General features: G+C 51.0%; 1 protein-coding gene across 1 annotated transcript in view; it reads left to right on the top strand.

Annotated features, from left to right (window-relative positions):
• The window catches only part of NBEAL2 (neurobeachin like 2), a 74,149-nt gene that overhangs the window by 26,601 nt on the left and 33,624 nt on the right, over nt 1-13,924 (top strand). Inside the window, exons 25-42 of the mRNA XM_075271839.1 lie at nt 5,750-5,909; nt 6,011-6,099; nt 6,239-6,949; nt 7,476-7,651; nt 7,735-7,888; nt 8,079-8,216; nt 8,309-8,614; nt 8,996-9,145; nt 9,813-9,970; nt 10,054-10,178; nt 10,260-10,377; nt 11,424-11,581; nt 11,665-11,798; nt 12,045-12,152; nt 12,459-12,554; nt 12,643-12,767; nt 12,932-13,072; nt 13,156-13,286. Coding sequence (XP_075127940.1) covers nt 5,750-5,909; nt 6,011-6,099; nt 6,239-6,949; nt 7,476-7,651; nt 7,735-7,888; nt 8,079-8,216; nt 8,309-8,614; nt 8,996-9,145; nt 9,813-9,970; nt 10,054-10,178; nt 10,260-10,377; nt 11,424-11,581; nt 11,665-11,798; nt 12,045-12,152; nt 12,459-12,554; nt 12,643-12,767; nt 12,932-13,072; nt 13,156-13,286 — 3,178 coding nt within the window. The remainder of the gene's footprint in view (nt 1-5,749; nt 5,910-6,010; nt 6,100-6,238; nt 6,950-7,475; nt 7,652-7,734; nt 7,889-8,078; nt 8,217-8,308; nt 8,615-8,995; nt 9,146-9,812; nt 9,971-10,053; nt 10,179-10,259; nt 10,378-11,423; nt 11,582-11,664; nt 11,799-12,044; nt 12,153-12,458; nt 12,555-12,642; nt 12,768-12,931; nt 13,073-13,155; nt 13,287-13,924) is intronic.

Raw genomic sequence — 13,924 nt, 5'->3', positions numbered from 1 at the left:
GATATCAGATAGTAATAGATTGTATTCTCCTGTCCTACAGCCGGCCTATCCTCTCCTGACATGGCTGATAACAGATAGTAATAGATTGTATTCCCCTGTCCTACAGTCGGCCTCTCCTGACATGGCTGATAACAGATAGTAATAGATTGTATTCTCCTGTCCTACAGTCGGCCTCTCCTCTCCTGACATGGCTGATAACAGATAGTAATAGATTGTATTCCCCTGTCCTACAGTCGGCCTCTCCTCTGCTGACATGGCTGATAACAGATAGTAATAGATTGTATTCCTCTGTCCTACAGTCGGCCTCTCCTCTCCTGACATGGCTGATAACAGATAGTAATAGATTGTATTCCCCTGTCCTACAGTCGTCCTCTCCTGACATGGCTGATAACAGATAGTAATAGATTGTATTCCCCTGTCCTACAGTCGGCCTCTCCTCTCCTGACATGGCTGATAACAGATAGTAATAGATTGTATTCCCCTGTCCTACAGTCGGCCTCTCCTCTCCTGACATGGCTGATAACAGATAGTAATAGATTGTATTCCCCTGTCCTACAGTCGGCCTCTCCTCTCCTGACATGGCTGATAACAGATAGTAATAGATTGTATTCCCCTGTCCTACAGTCGGCCTCTCCTCTCCTGACATGGCTGATAACAGATAGTAATAGATTGTATTCCCCTGTCCTACAGTCGGCCTCTCCTCTCCTGACATGGCTGATAACAGATAGTAATAGATTGTGTTCCCCTGTCCTACAGTCGGCCTCTCCTCTCCTGACATAACAGATAGTAATAGATTGTATTCCCCTGTCCTACAGTCGGCCTCTCCTGACATGGCTGATAACAGATAGTAATAGATTGTATTCTCCTGTCTTACAGTCGGCCTCTCCTGACATGGCTGATAACAGATAGTAATAGATTGTATTCTCCTGTCCTACAGTCGGCCTCTCCTCTCCTGACATGGCTGATAACAGATAGTAATAGATTGTATTCCCCTGTCCTACAGTCGGCCTCTCCTCTCCTGACATGGCTGATAACAGATAGTAATAGATTGTATTCCCCTGTCCTACAGTCGGCCTCTCCTCTGCTGACATGGCTGATAACAGATAGTAATAGATTGTATTCTCCTGTCCTACAGTCGGCCCCTCCTCTCCTGACATGGCTGATAACAGATAGTAATAGATTGTATTCTCCTGTCCTACAGTCGGCCTCTCCTCTCCTGACATGGCTGATAACCGATAGTAATAGATTGTATTCTCCTGTCCTACAGTCGGCCTCTCCTCTCCTGACATGGCTGATAACAGATAGTAATAGATTGTATTCCCCTGTCCTACAGTCGGTCTCTCCCCTCCTGACATGGCTGATATCAGATAGTAATAGATTGTATTCTCCTGTCCTACAGTCGGCCTCTCCTCTCCTGACATGGCTGATAACAGATAGTAATAGATTGTATTCTCCTGTCCTACAGTCGGCTTCTCCTCTCCTGACATGGCTGATAACAGATAGTAATAGATTGTATTCTCCTGTCCTACAGTCGGCCTCTCCTGACATGGCTGATATCAGATAGTAATAGATTGTATTCCCCTGTCCTACAGTCGGCCTCTCCCCTCCTGACATGGCTGATAACAGATAGTAATAGATTGTATTCCCCTGTCCTACAGTCGGCCTCTCCTGACATGGCTGATAACAGATAGTAATAGATTGTATTCCCCTGTCCTACAGTCGGCCTCTCCTGACATGGCTGATAACAGATAGTAATAGATTGTATTCTCCTGTCCTACAGTCGGCCTCTCCTCTCCTGACATGGCTGATAACAGATAGTAATAGATTGTATTCCCCTGTCCTACAGTCGGCCTCTCCCCTCCTGACATGGCTGATAACAGATAGTAATAGATTGTATTCCCCTGTCCTACAGTCGGTCTCTCCCCTCCTGACATGGCTGATAACAGATAGTAATAGATTGTATTCCCCTGTCCTACAGTCGGCCTCTCCCCTCCTGACATGGCTGATATCAGATAGTAATAGATTGTATTCTCCTGTCCTACAGTCGGCCTCTCCTCTCCTGACATGGCTGATAACAGATAGTAATAGATTGTATTCTCCTGTCCTACAGTCGGCTTCTCCTCTCCTGACATGGCTGATAACAGATAGTAATAGATTGTATTCTCCTGTCCTACAGTCGGCCTCTCCTGACATGGCTGATATCAGATAGTAATAGATTGTATTCTCCTGTCCTACAGCCGGCCTATCCTCTCCTGACATGGCTGATAACAGATAGTAATAGATTGTATTCCCCTGTCCTACAGTCGGCCTCTCCCCTCCTGACATGGCTGATAACAGATAGTAATAGATTGTATTCCCCTGTCCTACAGTCGGCCTCTCCCCTCCTGACATGGCTGATAACAGATAGTAATAGATTGTATTCTCCTGTCCTACAGTCGGCCTCTCCTCTCCTGACATGGCTGATACCAGATAGTAATAGATTGTATTCTCCTGTCCTACAGTCGGCCTCTCCTCTCCTGACATGGCTGATACCAGATAGTAATAGATTGTATTCCCCTGTCCTACAGTCGGCCTCTCCTGACATGGCTGATAACAGATAGTAATAGATTGTATTCCCCTGTCCTACAGTCGGCCTCTCCTGACATGGCTGATAACAGATAGTAATAGATTGTATTCCCCTATCCTACAGTCGGCCTATCCTCTCCTGACATGGCTGATAACAGATAGTAATAGATTGTATTCCCCTGTCCTACAGTCGGCCTCTCCTCTCCTGACATGGCTGATAACAGATAGTAATAGATTGTATTCCCCTGTCCTACAGTCGGCCTCTCCTCTCCTGACATGGCTGATAACAGATAGTAATAGATTGTATTCCCCTGTCCTACAGTCGGCCTCTCCTCTCCTGACATGGCTGATAACAGATAGTAATAGATTGTATTCCCCTGTCCTACAGTCGGCCTCTCCTCTCCTGACATGGCTGATAACAGATAGTAATAGATTGTATTCCCCTGTCCTACAGTCGGCCTCTCCTGACATGTCTGATAACAGATAGTAATAGATTGTATTCCCCTGTCCTACAGTCGGCCTCTCCTCTCCTGACATGGCTGATAACAGATAGTAATAGATTGTATTCCCCTGTCCTACAGTCGGCCTCTCCTCTCCTGACATGGCTGATAACAGATAGTAATAGATTGTGTTCCCCTGTCCTACAGTCGGCCTCTCCTCTCCTGACATAACAGATAGTAATAGATTGTATTCCCCTGTCCTACAGTCGGCCTCTCCTGACATGGCTGATAACAGATAGTAATAGATTGTATTCTCCTGTCTTACAGTCGGCCTCTCCTGACATGGCTGATAACAGATAGTAATAGATTGTATTCTCCTGTCTTACAGTCGGCCTCTCCTGACATGGCTGATAACAGATAGTAATAGATTGTATTCTCCTGTCCTACAGTCGGCCTCTCCTCTCCTGACATGGCTGATAACAGATAGTAATAGATTGTATTCCCCTGTCCTACAGTCGGCCTCTCCTCTCCTGACATGGCTGATAACAGATAGTAATAGATTGTATTCCCCTGTCCTACAGTCGGCCTCTCCTCTGCTGACATGGCTGATAACAGATAGTAATAGATTGTATTCTCCTGTCCTACAGTCGGCCCCTCCTCTCCTGACATGGCTGATAACAGATAGTAATAGATTGTATTCTCCTGTCCTACAGTCGGCCTCTCCTCTCCTGACATGGCTGATAACCGATAGTAATAGATTGTATTCTCCTGTCCTACAGTCGGCCTCTCCTCTCCTGACATGGCTGATAACAGATAGTAATAGATTGTATTCCCCTGTCCTACAGTCGGCTTCTCCTCTCCTGACATGGCTGATAACAGATAGTAATAGATTGTATTCTCCTGTCCTACAGTCGGCCTCTCCTGACATGGCTGATATCAGATAGTAATAGATTGTATTCTCCTGTCCTACAGCCGGCCTATCCTCTCCTGACATGGCTGATAACAGATAGTAATAGATTGTATTCCCCTGTCCTACAGTCGGCCTCTCCCCTCCTGACATGGCTGATAACAGATAGTAATAGATTGTATTCCCCTGTCCTACAGTCGGCCTCTCCCCTCCTGACATGGCTGATAACAGATAGTAATAGATTGTATTCTCCTGTCCTACAGTCGGCCTCTCCTCTCCTGACATGGCTGATACCAGATAGTAATAGATTGTATTCCCCTATCCTACAGTCGGCCTATCCTCTCCTGACATGGCTGATAACAGATAGTAATAGATTGTATTCCCCTGTCCTACAGTCGGCCTCTCCTCTCCTGACATGGCTGATAACAGATAGTAACAGATTGTATTCCCCTGTCCTACAGTCGGCCTCTCCTCTCCTGACATGGCTGATAACAGATAGTAATAGATTGTATTCCCCTGTCCTACAGTCGGCCTCTCCTCTCCTGACATGGCTGATAACAGATAGTAATAGATTGTATTCCCCTGTCCTACAGTCGGCCTCTCCTCTCCTGACATGGCTGATAACAGATAGTAATAGATTGTATTCCCCTGTCCTACAGTCGGCCTCTCCTGACATGTCTGATAACAGATAGTAATAGATTGTATTCCCCTGTCCTACAGTCGGCCTCTCCCCTCCTGACATGGCTGATAACAGATAGTAATAGATTGTATTCCCCTGTCCTACAGTCGGCCTCTCCCCTCCTGACATGGCTGATAACAGATAGTAATAGATTGTATTCTCCTGTCCTACAGTCGGCCTCTCCTCTCCTGACATGGCTGATAACAGATAGTAATAGATTGTATTCCCCTGTCCTACAGTCGGCCTCTCCCCTCCTGACATGGCTGATAACAGATAGTAATAGATTGTATTCCCCTGTCCTACAGTCGGCCTCTCCTGACATGGCTGATACCAGAGAGCAGTAGATTGTATTCCCCTGTCCTACAGTCGGCCTCTCCTGACATGGCTGATAACAGATAGTAATAGATTGTATTCCCCTGTCCTACAGTCGGCCTCTCCTGACATGGCTGATAACAGATAGTAATAGATTGTATTCCCCTGTCCTACAGTCGGCCTCTCCCCTCCTGACATGGCTGATAACAGATAGTAATAGATTGTATTCCCCTGTCCTACAGTCGGCCTCTCCTCTCCTGACATGGCTGATAACAGATAGTAATAGATTGTATTCCTCTGTCCTACAGTCGGCCTCTCCTCTCCTGACATGGCTGATAACAGATAGTAATAGATTGTATTCCTCTGTCCTACAGTCGGCCTCTCCTCTCCTGACATGGCTGATAACAGATAGTAATAGATTGTATTCCCCTGTCCCACAGTCGGCCTCTCCTCTCCTGACATGGCTGATAACAGATAGTAATAGATTGTATTCCCCTGTCCTACAGTCAGCCTCTCCTCTCCTGACATGGCTGATAACAGATAGTAATAGATTGTATTCCCCTGTCCTACAGTCGGCCTCTCCCCTCCTGACATGGCTGATAACAGATAGTAATAGATTGTATTCCCCTGTCCTACAGTCGGCCTCTCCTCTCCTGACATGGCTGATACCAGAGAGCAGTAGATTGTATTCCCCTGTCCTACAGTCGGCCTCTCCTCTCCTGACATGGCTGATACCAGAGAGCAGTAGATTGTATTCCCCTGTCCTACAGTCGGCCTCTCCTGACATGGCTGATACCAGAGAGCAGTAGATTGTATAGCCTACAGCGTCTCTCCTTCTCCCTGCAGATCCTGTACCGGTTGATGAAGTATGAGAAGGTGAATGAGCGTCTGAAGTATCGGCTGAAGCTGAAGGATTTGGGGTATCAGGGTCTGATCTCCTTCCTCGGTGACGTCCCGGTGTCCATGCTGCTGATCCGCTGCCTCTCCGAGCAGGTCCTGGGCTCAGGTAAGACTACAACCCCCAGTGTCCTCCTCAGTCTTGGGTGGAGTAGTCCGGGGACTGCTAGTTCTTTGCTTTATGTGGTAATCACCATTTTTTCACCATAGATGTGACGCCGAATTACAAGGATCTTCTGTCGGTGGTTTACCTGTCGCACAGGGCGGAGCTTCCCGTGAAGCTTGATGTTTGCCGTAAGGTAAGTAATGAGCCGTATACCTGATAGGAGTATTACTGTGAGATGTAGTGCGCCTCTACTGGGCAGTGCATGACACTACATCTCCCACAATGCCCTGCAGCGAGCACATAGACATGATCTGGTGTTTGTCCGTCCCCAGCTTTTCCACCTCATCTACTCTCAAAAAGACATCGTACGACAACTGGCCAAGCAGACGGGGTGGCAGGACATCCTGACCAAACTCTACATCAAGGAGTCGTACGAGTCCCGGCCCCGGAGCCTGAGCAGCCCCATGTACGGGGGGACGGTGTGTCCTCTGAAGAGGATGGGCAGCAGTAAGGACGGGGAGCCGGGGACGTTCCGGGACAGCTCCTTAGACCAGCCCGATCCTGATCCCGTCTTCCAGAACGTCTTTGAGGCTCTCGACCTCGACTTCTCCGAAGGATTTTCTGATCACTCCATCTCACCGGCCGTCAAAGAGAAGACGTTTCACGCTTATAACTTCAAGTCCTTCGACTCCTCGGACCAAGCCAGTCACTCGTCTTCCAATATGGCGGATGCCTCGGGGTCGGAGGAGACCAGCTGTGCCGATGGACCGCCCTATGACAACATCTACCAGCCCCTCTCCCCCTTCTCCATGTCTCCGTTCGATCTGCGCCTGGATCTGGGAAGTGCCAGCTCCGCCATGACTGTAGAGAGCGGCAACCAGACACCCCTCAGCCAGCCGGGCACCCCCTCACCCCTGGAGACCTTCAAACCCTTCCCTGGGATGCGGGCGAGGAAAAGCTCCAGCCTGTCCAACGTGCTGGACGAAAGCAGCTACCAGGAGACTCTGCCCAGCGACACCATCTCCAACACCAGTAACCCACAGGTAGGAGGCAGCCATGATGTCCTGTACAGTGTATGGGCATAAGTATGTGCCCCCCTGACCATGACAGCCACAGCACTTAGGAGGCTGGGGCTCACCACAACCTTATATCAGGGTCGTGCGGGATTTTATGCACCTGGAGGGGGTTCACATACTTTTTTTTTTTTTTAAATGTAAATTGTGAGCCCCACATAGAGCTCACAATGTACATTTTTTCCTACCAGTATGTCTTTTTGGAATATGGGATGGAAATCCATGCAAACACGGGGAGAACATACAAACTCCTTGCAGATGGTTTTATGCCCTTGGTGGGATTTGAGCACCAGGACTCCAGTGCTGCAGTGCTAACCACTGAGCCACTGTGTGGCCCCGTTCACATACTTTTTGACCTGTAGTGTATATCCATGTAGACATGTGGTGTATATGTAGCGAACGCTGCATTGTGTCCTTGCATGCACGTTTCGAGGGTTCGGATTGATGCGCTTGTATCTGTCTTCACCTTTGTATAATCGGCGCTTGTCTCCAGCAGACGCCTGAGGAGGAGCTCTGCAATCTTCTCACCAACATCATCTTCTCCGTCACCTGGAGGGGGGTGGAAGGACAGGAGGACGTCGCCTGGAAGGAGCGGGGTCAGGTCTTCTCCGTCCTCACCAAGTTGGGATCAGCCTGTGAACTAGTGCGACCCCCGGATGAGATCAAAAGGAGGTCAGTGGGCGAGATTGCGAAGTATGTCCTAAGGAAATATGGAGGCGACGTTAAGCATCCATGTTGTCTTGTTCTGTCTGTAGCCTCTTGGAGATGATGCTGGAATCCTCTCTGACCGATATTAAGGAGGCGCCATCATCCTCCGGCCTCAGCCTCAACGTCCTGAAGCTGCTGCGACTCCTACAAGACTTCCTCTTCTCCGAAGGTGTCAATAATGAAGTCCTCTGGAGCGAGAAGGTGAGCCTCGGGGTTACTGTAAGATGTCCACTCGGTCTGGACATGCTGGGAGTTGTAGTCACCGCTGTCGTCCTTTCATACTCCTATCTGTGGGGGACAGTATGGGCAGATGGTGGCAGTAGTATAACAAGCCTATAACAAGCTGAAGTTGGTTAATAATGAGTTAATGGCCTTGACTCTCCTCCTTTAGATATTTGAAGGGGTCACAAACTTACTGGAGAAGCTGGATGTTTGGAATTACTTAGTGAATGGCACTTCGGAGTTGAAGGAGATGGCGCAGATCGGCCTCCGGATCATCATAAGGTTCATCAAGTTAGACGACCAACAGGTGAGAAGGACTGGTGGACTGTCAATATGGCCGCCATCATCCACAGTGACCTCCTTGTCCTCCTCGCATTGACTTGTACTTCTTCTCACCAGATGCATTTAGCGGCCTCCTCGAAGCTTCATGAGATCCTGAAGTACGCCACGGCCCTGAAGAAGGAGGAGGCGTGCTTCATATTGGGGAACCTCCACACCCCGCTCCTGCACTCCCTCAGTGCCAAGACAGAGACCTTCCTGGGCCTGGTGCCCATTGTCCGCACCATCATGGACCAGTGTTACGAGTGTCTCCAGCTCCAGCAGTATCTGCCCTCCCTGCCCCCTACCAATGGGAGTCCCACCTTCCATGATGACCTCAAGAGGTTCTGCAGCACCGCCGAGTGGAGGCTCTTTATAGAGAAGCAGGTGAGAAGCGGCGCCTGCACCTCGTGCTCATCTGCTCTGTGTATTTAAAGGGGTCCTTAGGACAGGACATCAATATGTGACAACCAAGACCCTCGCCAATCAGCATGACGACATGGTACAGTGGCAGCTCAGTCCTATTCAAGTGAATGGGACTGAGCTGCAGTACCAAGCACAACCACTACAATACATACGGCGCTGTGCTTAGTGTTCGGTGACGAGGCCGCAGCTCTGTCCTACATGCTGATCTGTGAGCGGCTGGCTCTCCCTCCGTCTCCGCATGCAGGTTATTTCCAATTTGTCTTGAATGTGGAGAACCTTGAGACCCTCGTACGTTTCGGCTCCGTACCCTCCTCTAATGGATGCGACTTCTTCCCCCCCCAGGTCCAGCCCACAATGGAGCAGCTAGAAAGGGAAACGTTTGCCAAAAGCCACGACCAGATGTCGTCCTTCTGGAACTCCTGCTACGACGCTCTCATGAGCAGCTCCTTAAGGAGAGAGACCGAGAAGGGGGAGAGCAGGGGCAAATTTCAGGTGAGTCTTGTGTGACGTGTCCTGGTCCTTACTGGAGTCTAATACACCAAATACTGAGACCCAACCTGCAGCTTTACTGTGTGCTGATACTGACAGTGTAGGTGGGGGGCTCACCTAGGACCCCTACTGATCAGCTGTTTGAAGTGACTGCAGTGTTCGGATCTTCTCACCAAATACCAAACACAGCGCCTTAAACTGCATAGTGGCTGTGCTTGGTATTGCAACTCAGCCCCTCTTCACTTAAATGGGACTGGGCTGTAAACAGACCATGTTGTGGATGAAGTGGAAATGGTGCTGATCTGTGGACCCCACCAATTGGGAAAGATCATCAATATTTAACCCCTTCAAGTCACATCATGGTTTGCACTTTAATCACATCCAAAGCTGCATTTGTAACTCTGCAGTTACCCCATGTCTTGTACTCCAGTCACAGCCAGAGCTGCAGACACAATCCCTTCTGTAAGTATAGCCCCAGTAGTCCTCTTTTCTGTCCATACACCAGTATTGGACCCGGACGTTTGTGTACATGTCTGTGGTGATGTTGGAGCTGTGTATGTGTAAGTACAGCTCTGGATGTGACTGGAGCATAACACCCAGCTTTGGTTAATGAGGCCAGTATGTGTAATAAGTGGGTGTCCTCATCTCTGGCGCCATGTCCCATGTACAGGAGCTGGTCCTGGAGCCCGTCCTGAAGAGGATCCGCACCGAGAACCAGCGATACAACGGCGTCCTGAAGCAGATTAACAGCCACCACAACGCCGTCCTGCGGCAATGGAGATCCCTCCTGCGTCTGCTCACCTGCCCCCGCGGAGCCTGGGCTGACCAGTGAGTGCAGAGGGGCTGGTTGAGGGTCTCTGCTCATAGTAGGGGGGTCTCCAGACATCAATAACCTGTCTCCCCTCATACAGGAGCCCGGCGGAGGTGAAGTGGAAGCTGTCCAGTGCCGAGACCTACTCCAGGATGAGGCTGAAGTTGGTGCCCAATTACCAATTTGATGCCCACACTGAGGCCAGCGCCCTCCGAGACAACCTAGGTGAGGATTCCCATCATCTCTGGGTGCAGGGGCAGCGCTGGGGTCAGCAGACAATGTGATGGCACTTGCTTCCTCCTCCAGGTACAGACCCCAGCCAGGCCGTGGCAGATTCATTCCCGCTCGCTGTAGCCAAGGAGGCCAAAGTGAATGAACAAGAGGACGACCAACTGGCCGAGGAAGATCTGCAGAATATCTACCAGTGAGTGATCCCCGGGGTGATGGAGCAAATAGTCCCTGAGACCAGGAGCTCACAATCTAATCCATATATCTAATACACTATATCACTCCCACCATCCCTGACCCCAGGAGCTCACAATCTAATCCCTATATACCATGCACTGCATCACTCCCATCATCCCTGACCTCAGGAGCTCACAATCTAATCCCTATATCCAATACACTGTATCACTCCCACCATCCCTGACCTCAGGAGCTGACAATCTAATCCCTATATACCATGCACTGCATCACTCCCACATCCCTGACCCCAGGAGCTCACAATCTAATCCCTATATACCATACACTGTATCACTCCCACATCCCTGACCCCAGGAGCTCACAATCTAATCCCTATATACCATACACTGTATCACTCCCACATCCCTGACCCCAGGAGCTCACAATCTAATCCCTATATCCAATACACTGTATCACTCCCACATCCCTGACCCCAGGAGCTCACAATCTAATCCCTATCTACCATACACTGTATCACTCCTATGATCCCTGACCCCAGGAGCTCACAATCTAATCCCTATCTACCATACACTGTATTACTCCCATCATCCCTGACCTCAGAAGCTCACAATCTAATCCCTATATACCATGCACTGTATCACTCCCATCATCCTTGACCCCAGGAGCTGACAATCTAATCCCTATATACCATACACTGTATCACTCCCACATACCTGACCCCAGGAGCTCACAATCTAATCCCTATATACCATGCACTGCATCACTCCCACATACCTGACCCCAGGAGCTCACAATCTAATCCCTATATCCAATACACTGTATCACTCCCATCATCCCTGACCCCAGGAGCTCACAATCTAATCTTGTACTGAATGTTTCACTCCCGTCTTCCATCCATTATCCCTGATCCCAGGAGCAGTCTGCCCCCCCACCCCCATCACATACAGTTAGAATATGGCTGTCAGGACTCCTCGTGGGCGGTCTGTACCTGTTGGCCCCTCCCCTCACATGGCCGTCACCTTGTACATCCTCTGTCTTGTGCCGCAGCGTGGAGATAAAGGAGCAGAGTCAGAAGGAGAAGTTAGTGGTGTCTGAGGACTGCGAGCTCATCACCATCGTGGCGGTCATCCCCGGGCGCCTGGAGGTCACCACCCAGCACATTTACTTCTATGATCTCAGCAGCGAGAAGGAGGAGACGGAGGAAGGTAAAGTCACCAGAGGGGGGCAGTAATGATCAGCCGTGTCCTGGAGTCCGCTCACTCCTCTCTGCTCTTCTCCTTGTGTCCAGGGATTGGCTATGACTTTAAGCGCCCCCTGTCCCAGCTCCGTGAGGTCCACCTGCGGCGGTACAATCTCCGGAGATCCGCCCTGGAATTCTTCTTCATTGACCAGGCCAATTACTTTGTCAATTTTAAGAAAAAGGTAACGGCACTGACCCTCCTCCTTATAAATGTACAAATGCTACGAACCTCCAAATCCCGTCTCCTATCACACCGCCATATGCAGTCCCAGCAGCCGCCATTAGATGGAGCTCTCTGCATATAGATGTCCTCTGTAAGCTCTACAGCTCCCACTACTGGTGGGGAAGAGTATGTGCTGGGTGTGAGGAGTTCTGTATAAGGGGCAGGTCCTTATTCACATTCTGTCACTTGTCCGGCCATCTCGCAGGTCAGAAACGCCGTATATTCCCGGATCCTGGGCTTAAATCCTCCCAACCAGTTTCTGTTCGGCAGACGATCCCCGCAGGAGCTTCTTCAGGCCTCAGGGCTGACCCAGGTAGGTGATCCTTACAGGGGCATTTTGGGACTATGATGGTGATTGCTGCGGCCTCTTCACTACTTGCCAAGCACAGCGCTGTGTTCTGTGTAGTGGCTGTGCTTGGTATTGCAGCTCAGCCCCATTCATTTGGATGGGACTGAACTGCAGCATTGTCCCGTGACCAATGGATATGTCGCCAGTGCCTGAGAAGAGGAGGATGCGTTCCATATCATAGTCCCTTAATACACTGGGGCAGTGCAGTGGAAAGCTCCGGAATCCGGCCCCGCAGTTCTGCCCTGACCCTTCTTCTCGCCCTCTTTGCAGAAATGGGTGTGGAGGGAGATCTCCAACTTCGAGTACCTTATGCAGCTGAACACGATCGCCGGGAGAACATACAACGACCTGTCGCAGTATCCTGTGGTGAGTGCATGACTCTGTGTCCCTGCGCTGCTGCGTCACCTCCAGAGCTGCATTTACAATTCTGCTGGCCTTGTCTCATGTTTTCAAGTTTCCTTGGATACTACGAGATTACACGTCTGAGACCCTGGACCTGAACAACCCGGAAGTGTTCCGCGACCTCTCCAAACCCATCGGGGTAGTGAACGAGCGGCACGCAAGGGAGGTGAAGGAGAAGTAAGTCGTGAGCACAACCCCCATCATTGCTGCGCTGCAGTCGGGGACATCATTGTAGTGATTGTTAATAGACTAGACCTGGTCACGTGAGCTGACAATCTTCAGGCTGGTGTCATCTCCTCATCTGGGGGCCGGTGTCATCTCCTCATCTGTCTTCCCCGCAGGTACGAGAGCTTCGAGGACCCCACGGGGACAGTGGACAAGTTCCATTATGGCACCCACTACTCCAATGCGGCCGGAGTGATGCACTACATGATCCGCGTGGAGCCGTTCACCACCCTGCACATCCAGCTGCAGAGCGGCAGGTGGGAGGAGTCAGCGCCGTCCGCCGGGGCTGGTATATATTGGCGCGGTTCTGGGTCATTCCTCCTGTTTTTCCCTTCCCCAGGTTTGATTGCTCAGACCGTCAGTTCCACTCTATCCCCGCCGCCTGGCAGGCCCGCATGGAGAACCCCGTGGACGTCAAGGAGCTGATCCCAGAGTTCTTCTATTTTCCTGAATTCTTGGAGAATGAGAATGGTAAGTGGGGGAGGGGTCTCAGGGGCCAGCGGGGGGGCCGAAGGAGAAGGGGGGAGAGAGTATTACTGTGATCCTGGCCTGTACTAGCTCCCAGGGATGCCAGGTGGAGAGGAAGGTCAGGGAGTGGGCTCTGGAGAGGGGTCAGGGAGTGGGCTCTGGAGAGGGGTCAGGGTGTGGGCTCAGGGGAGGGGTCAGTGGTTAACTCAGGGGAGGGGTCAGGGTGTGGCTTAGGGGAGGGGTCAGGGTGTGGGCTCTGGGGAGGGGTTCAGGGTGTGGGCTCAGGGGAGGGGTCAGGGTGTGGGCTCAGGGGAGGGGTCAGGGTGTGGGCTCAGGGGAGGGGTCAGGGTGTGGGCTCTGGGGAAGGGTCAGGGTGTGGGCTCTGGGGAAGGGTCAGGGTGTGGGCTCTGGGGAAGGGTCAGGGTGTGGGCTCTGGGGAAGGGTCAGGGTGTGGGCTCTGGGGAAGGGTCAGGGTGTGGGCTCTGGGGAAGGGTCAGGGTGTGGGCTCTGGGGAAGGGTCAGGGAGTGGGCTCTGGAGAGGGGTCAGGGTGTGGGCTCAGGGGAGGGGTCAGTGGTTAACTCAGGGGAGGGGTCAGGGTGTGGCTTAGGGGAGGGGTCAGGGTGTGGGCTCAGGGTAGGGG

This window comes from Leptodactylus fuscus, chromosome 4 (genome assembly GCF_031893055.1).
Source record: "Leptodactylus fuscus isolate aLepFus1 chromosome 4, aLepFus1.hap2, whole genome shotgun sequence".
NCBI lineage: Eukaryota > Metazoa > Chordata > Amphibia > Anura > Leptodactylidae > Leptodactylus > Leptodactylus fuscus.
The sequence above is the reverse complement of the archived record's forward strand: the minus strand, read 5'-3'. Positions and strand labels throughout refer to the sequence as shown.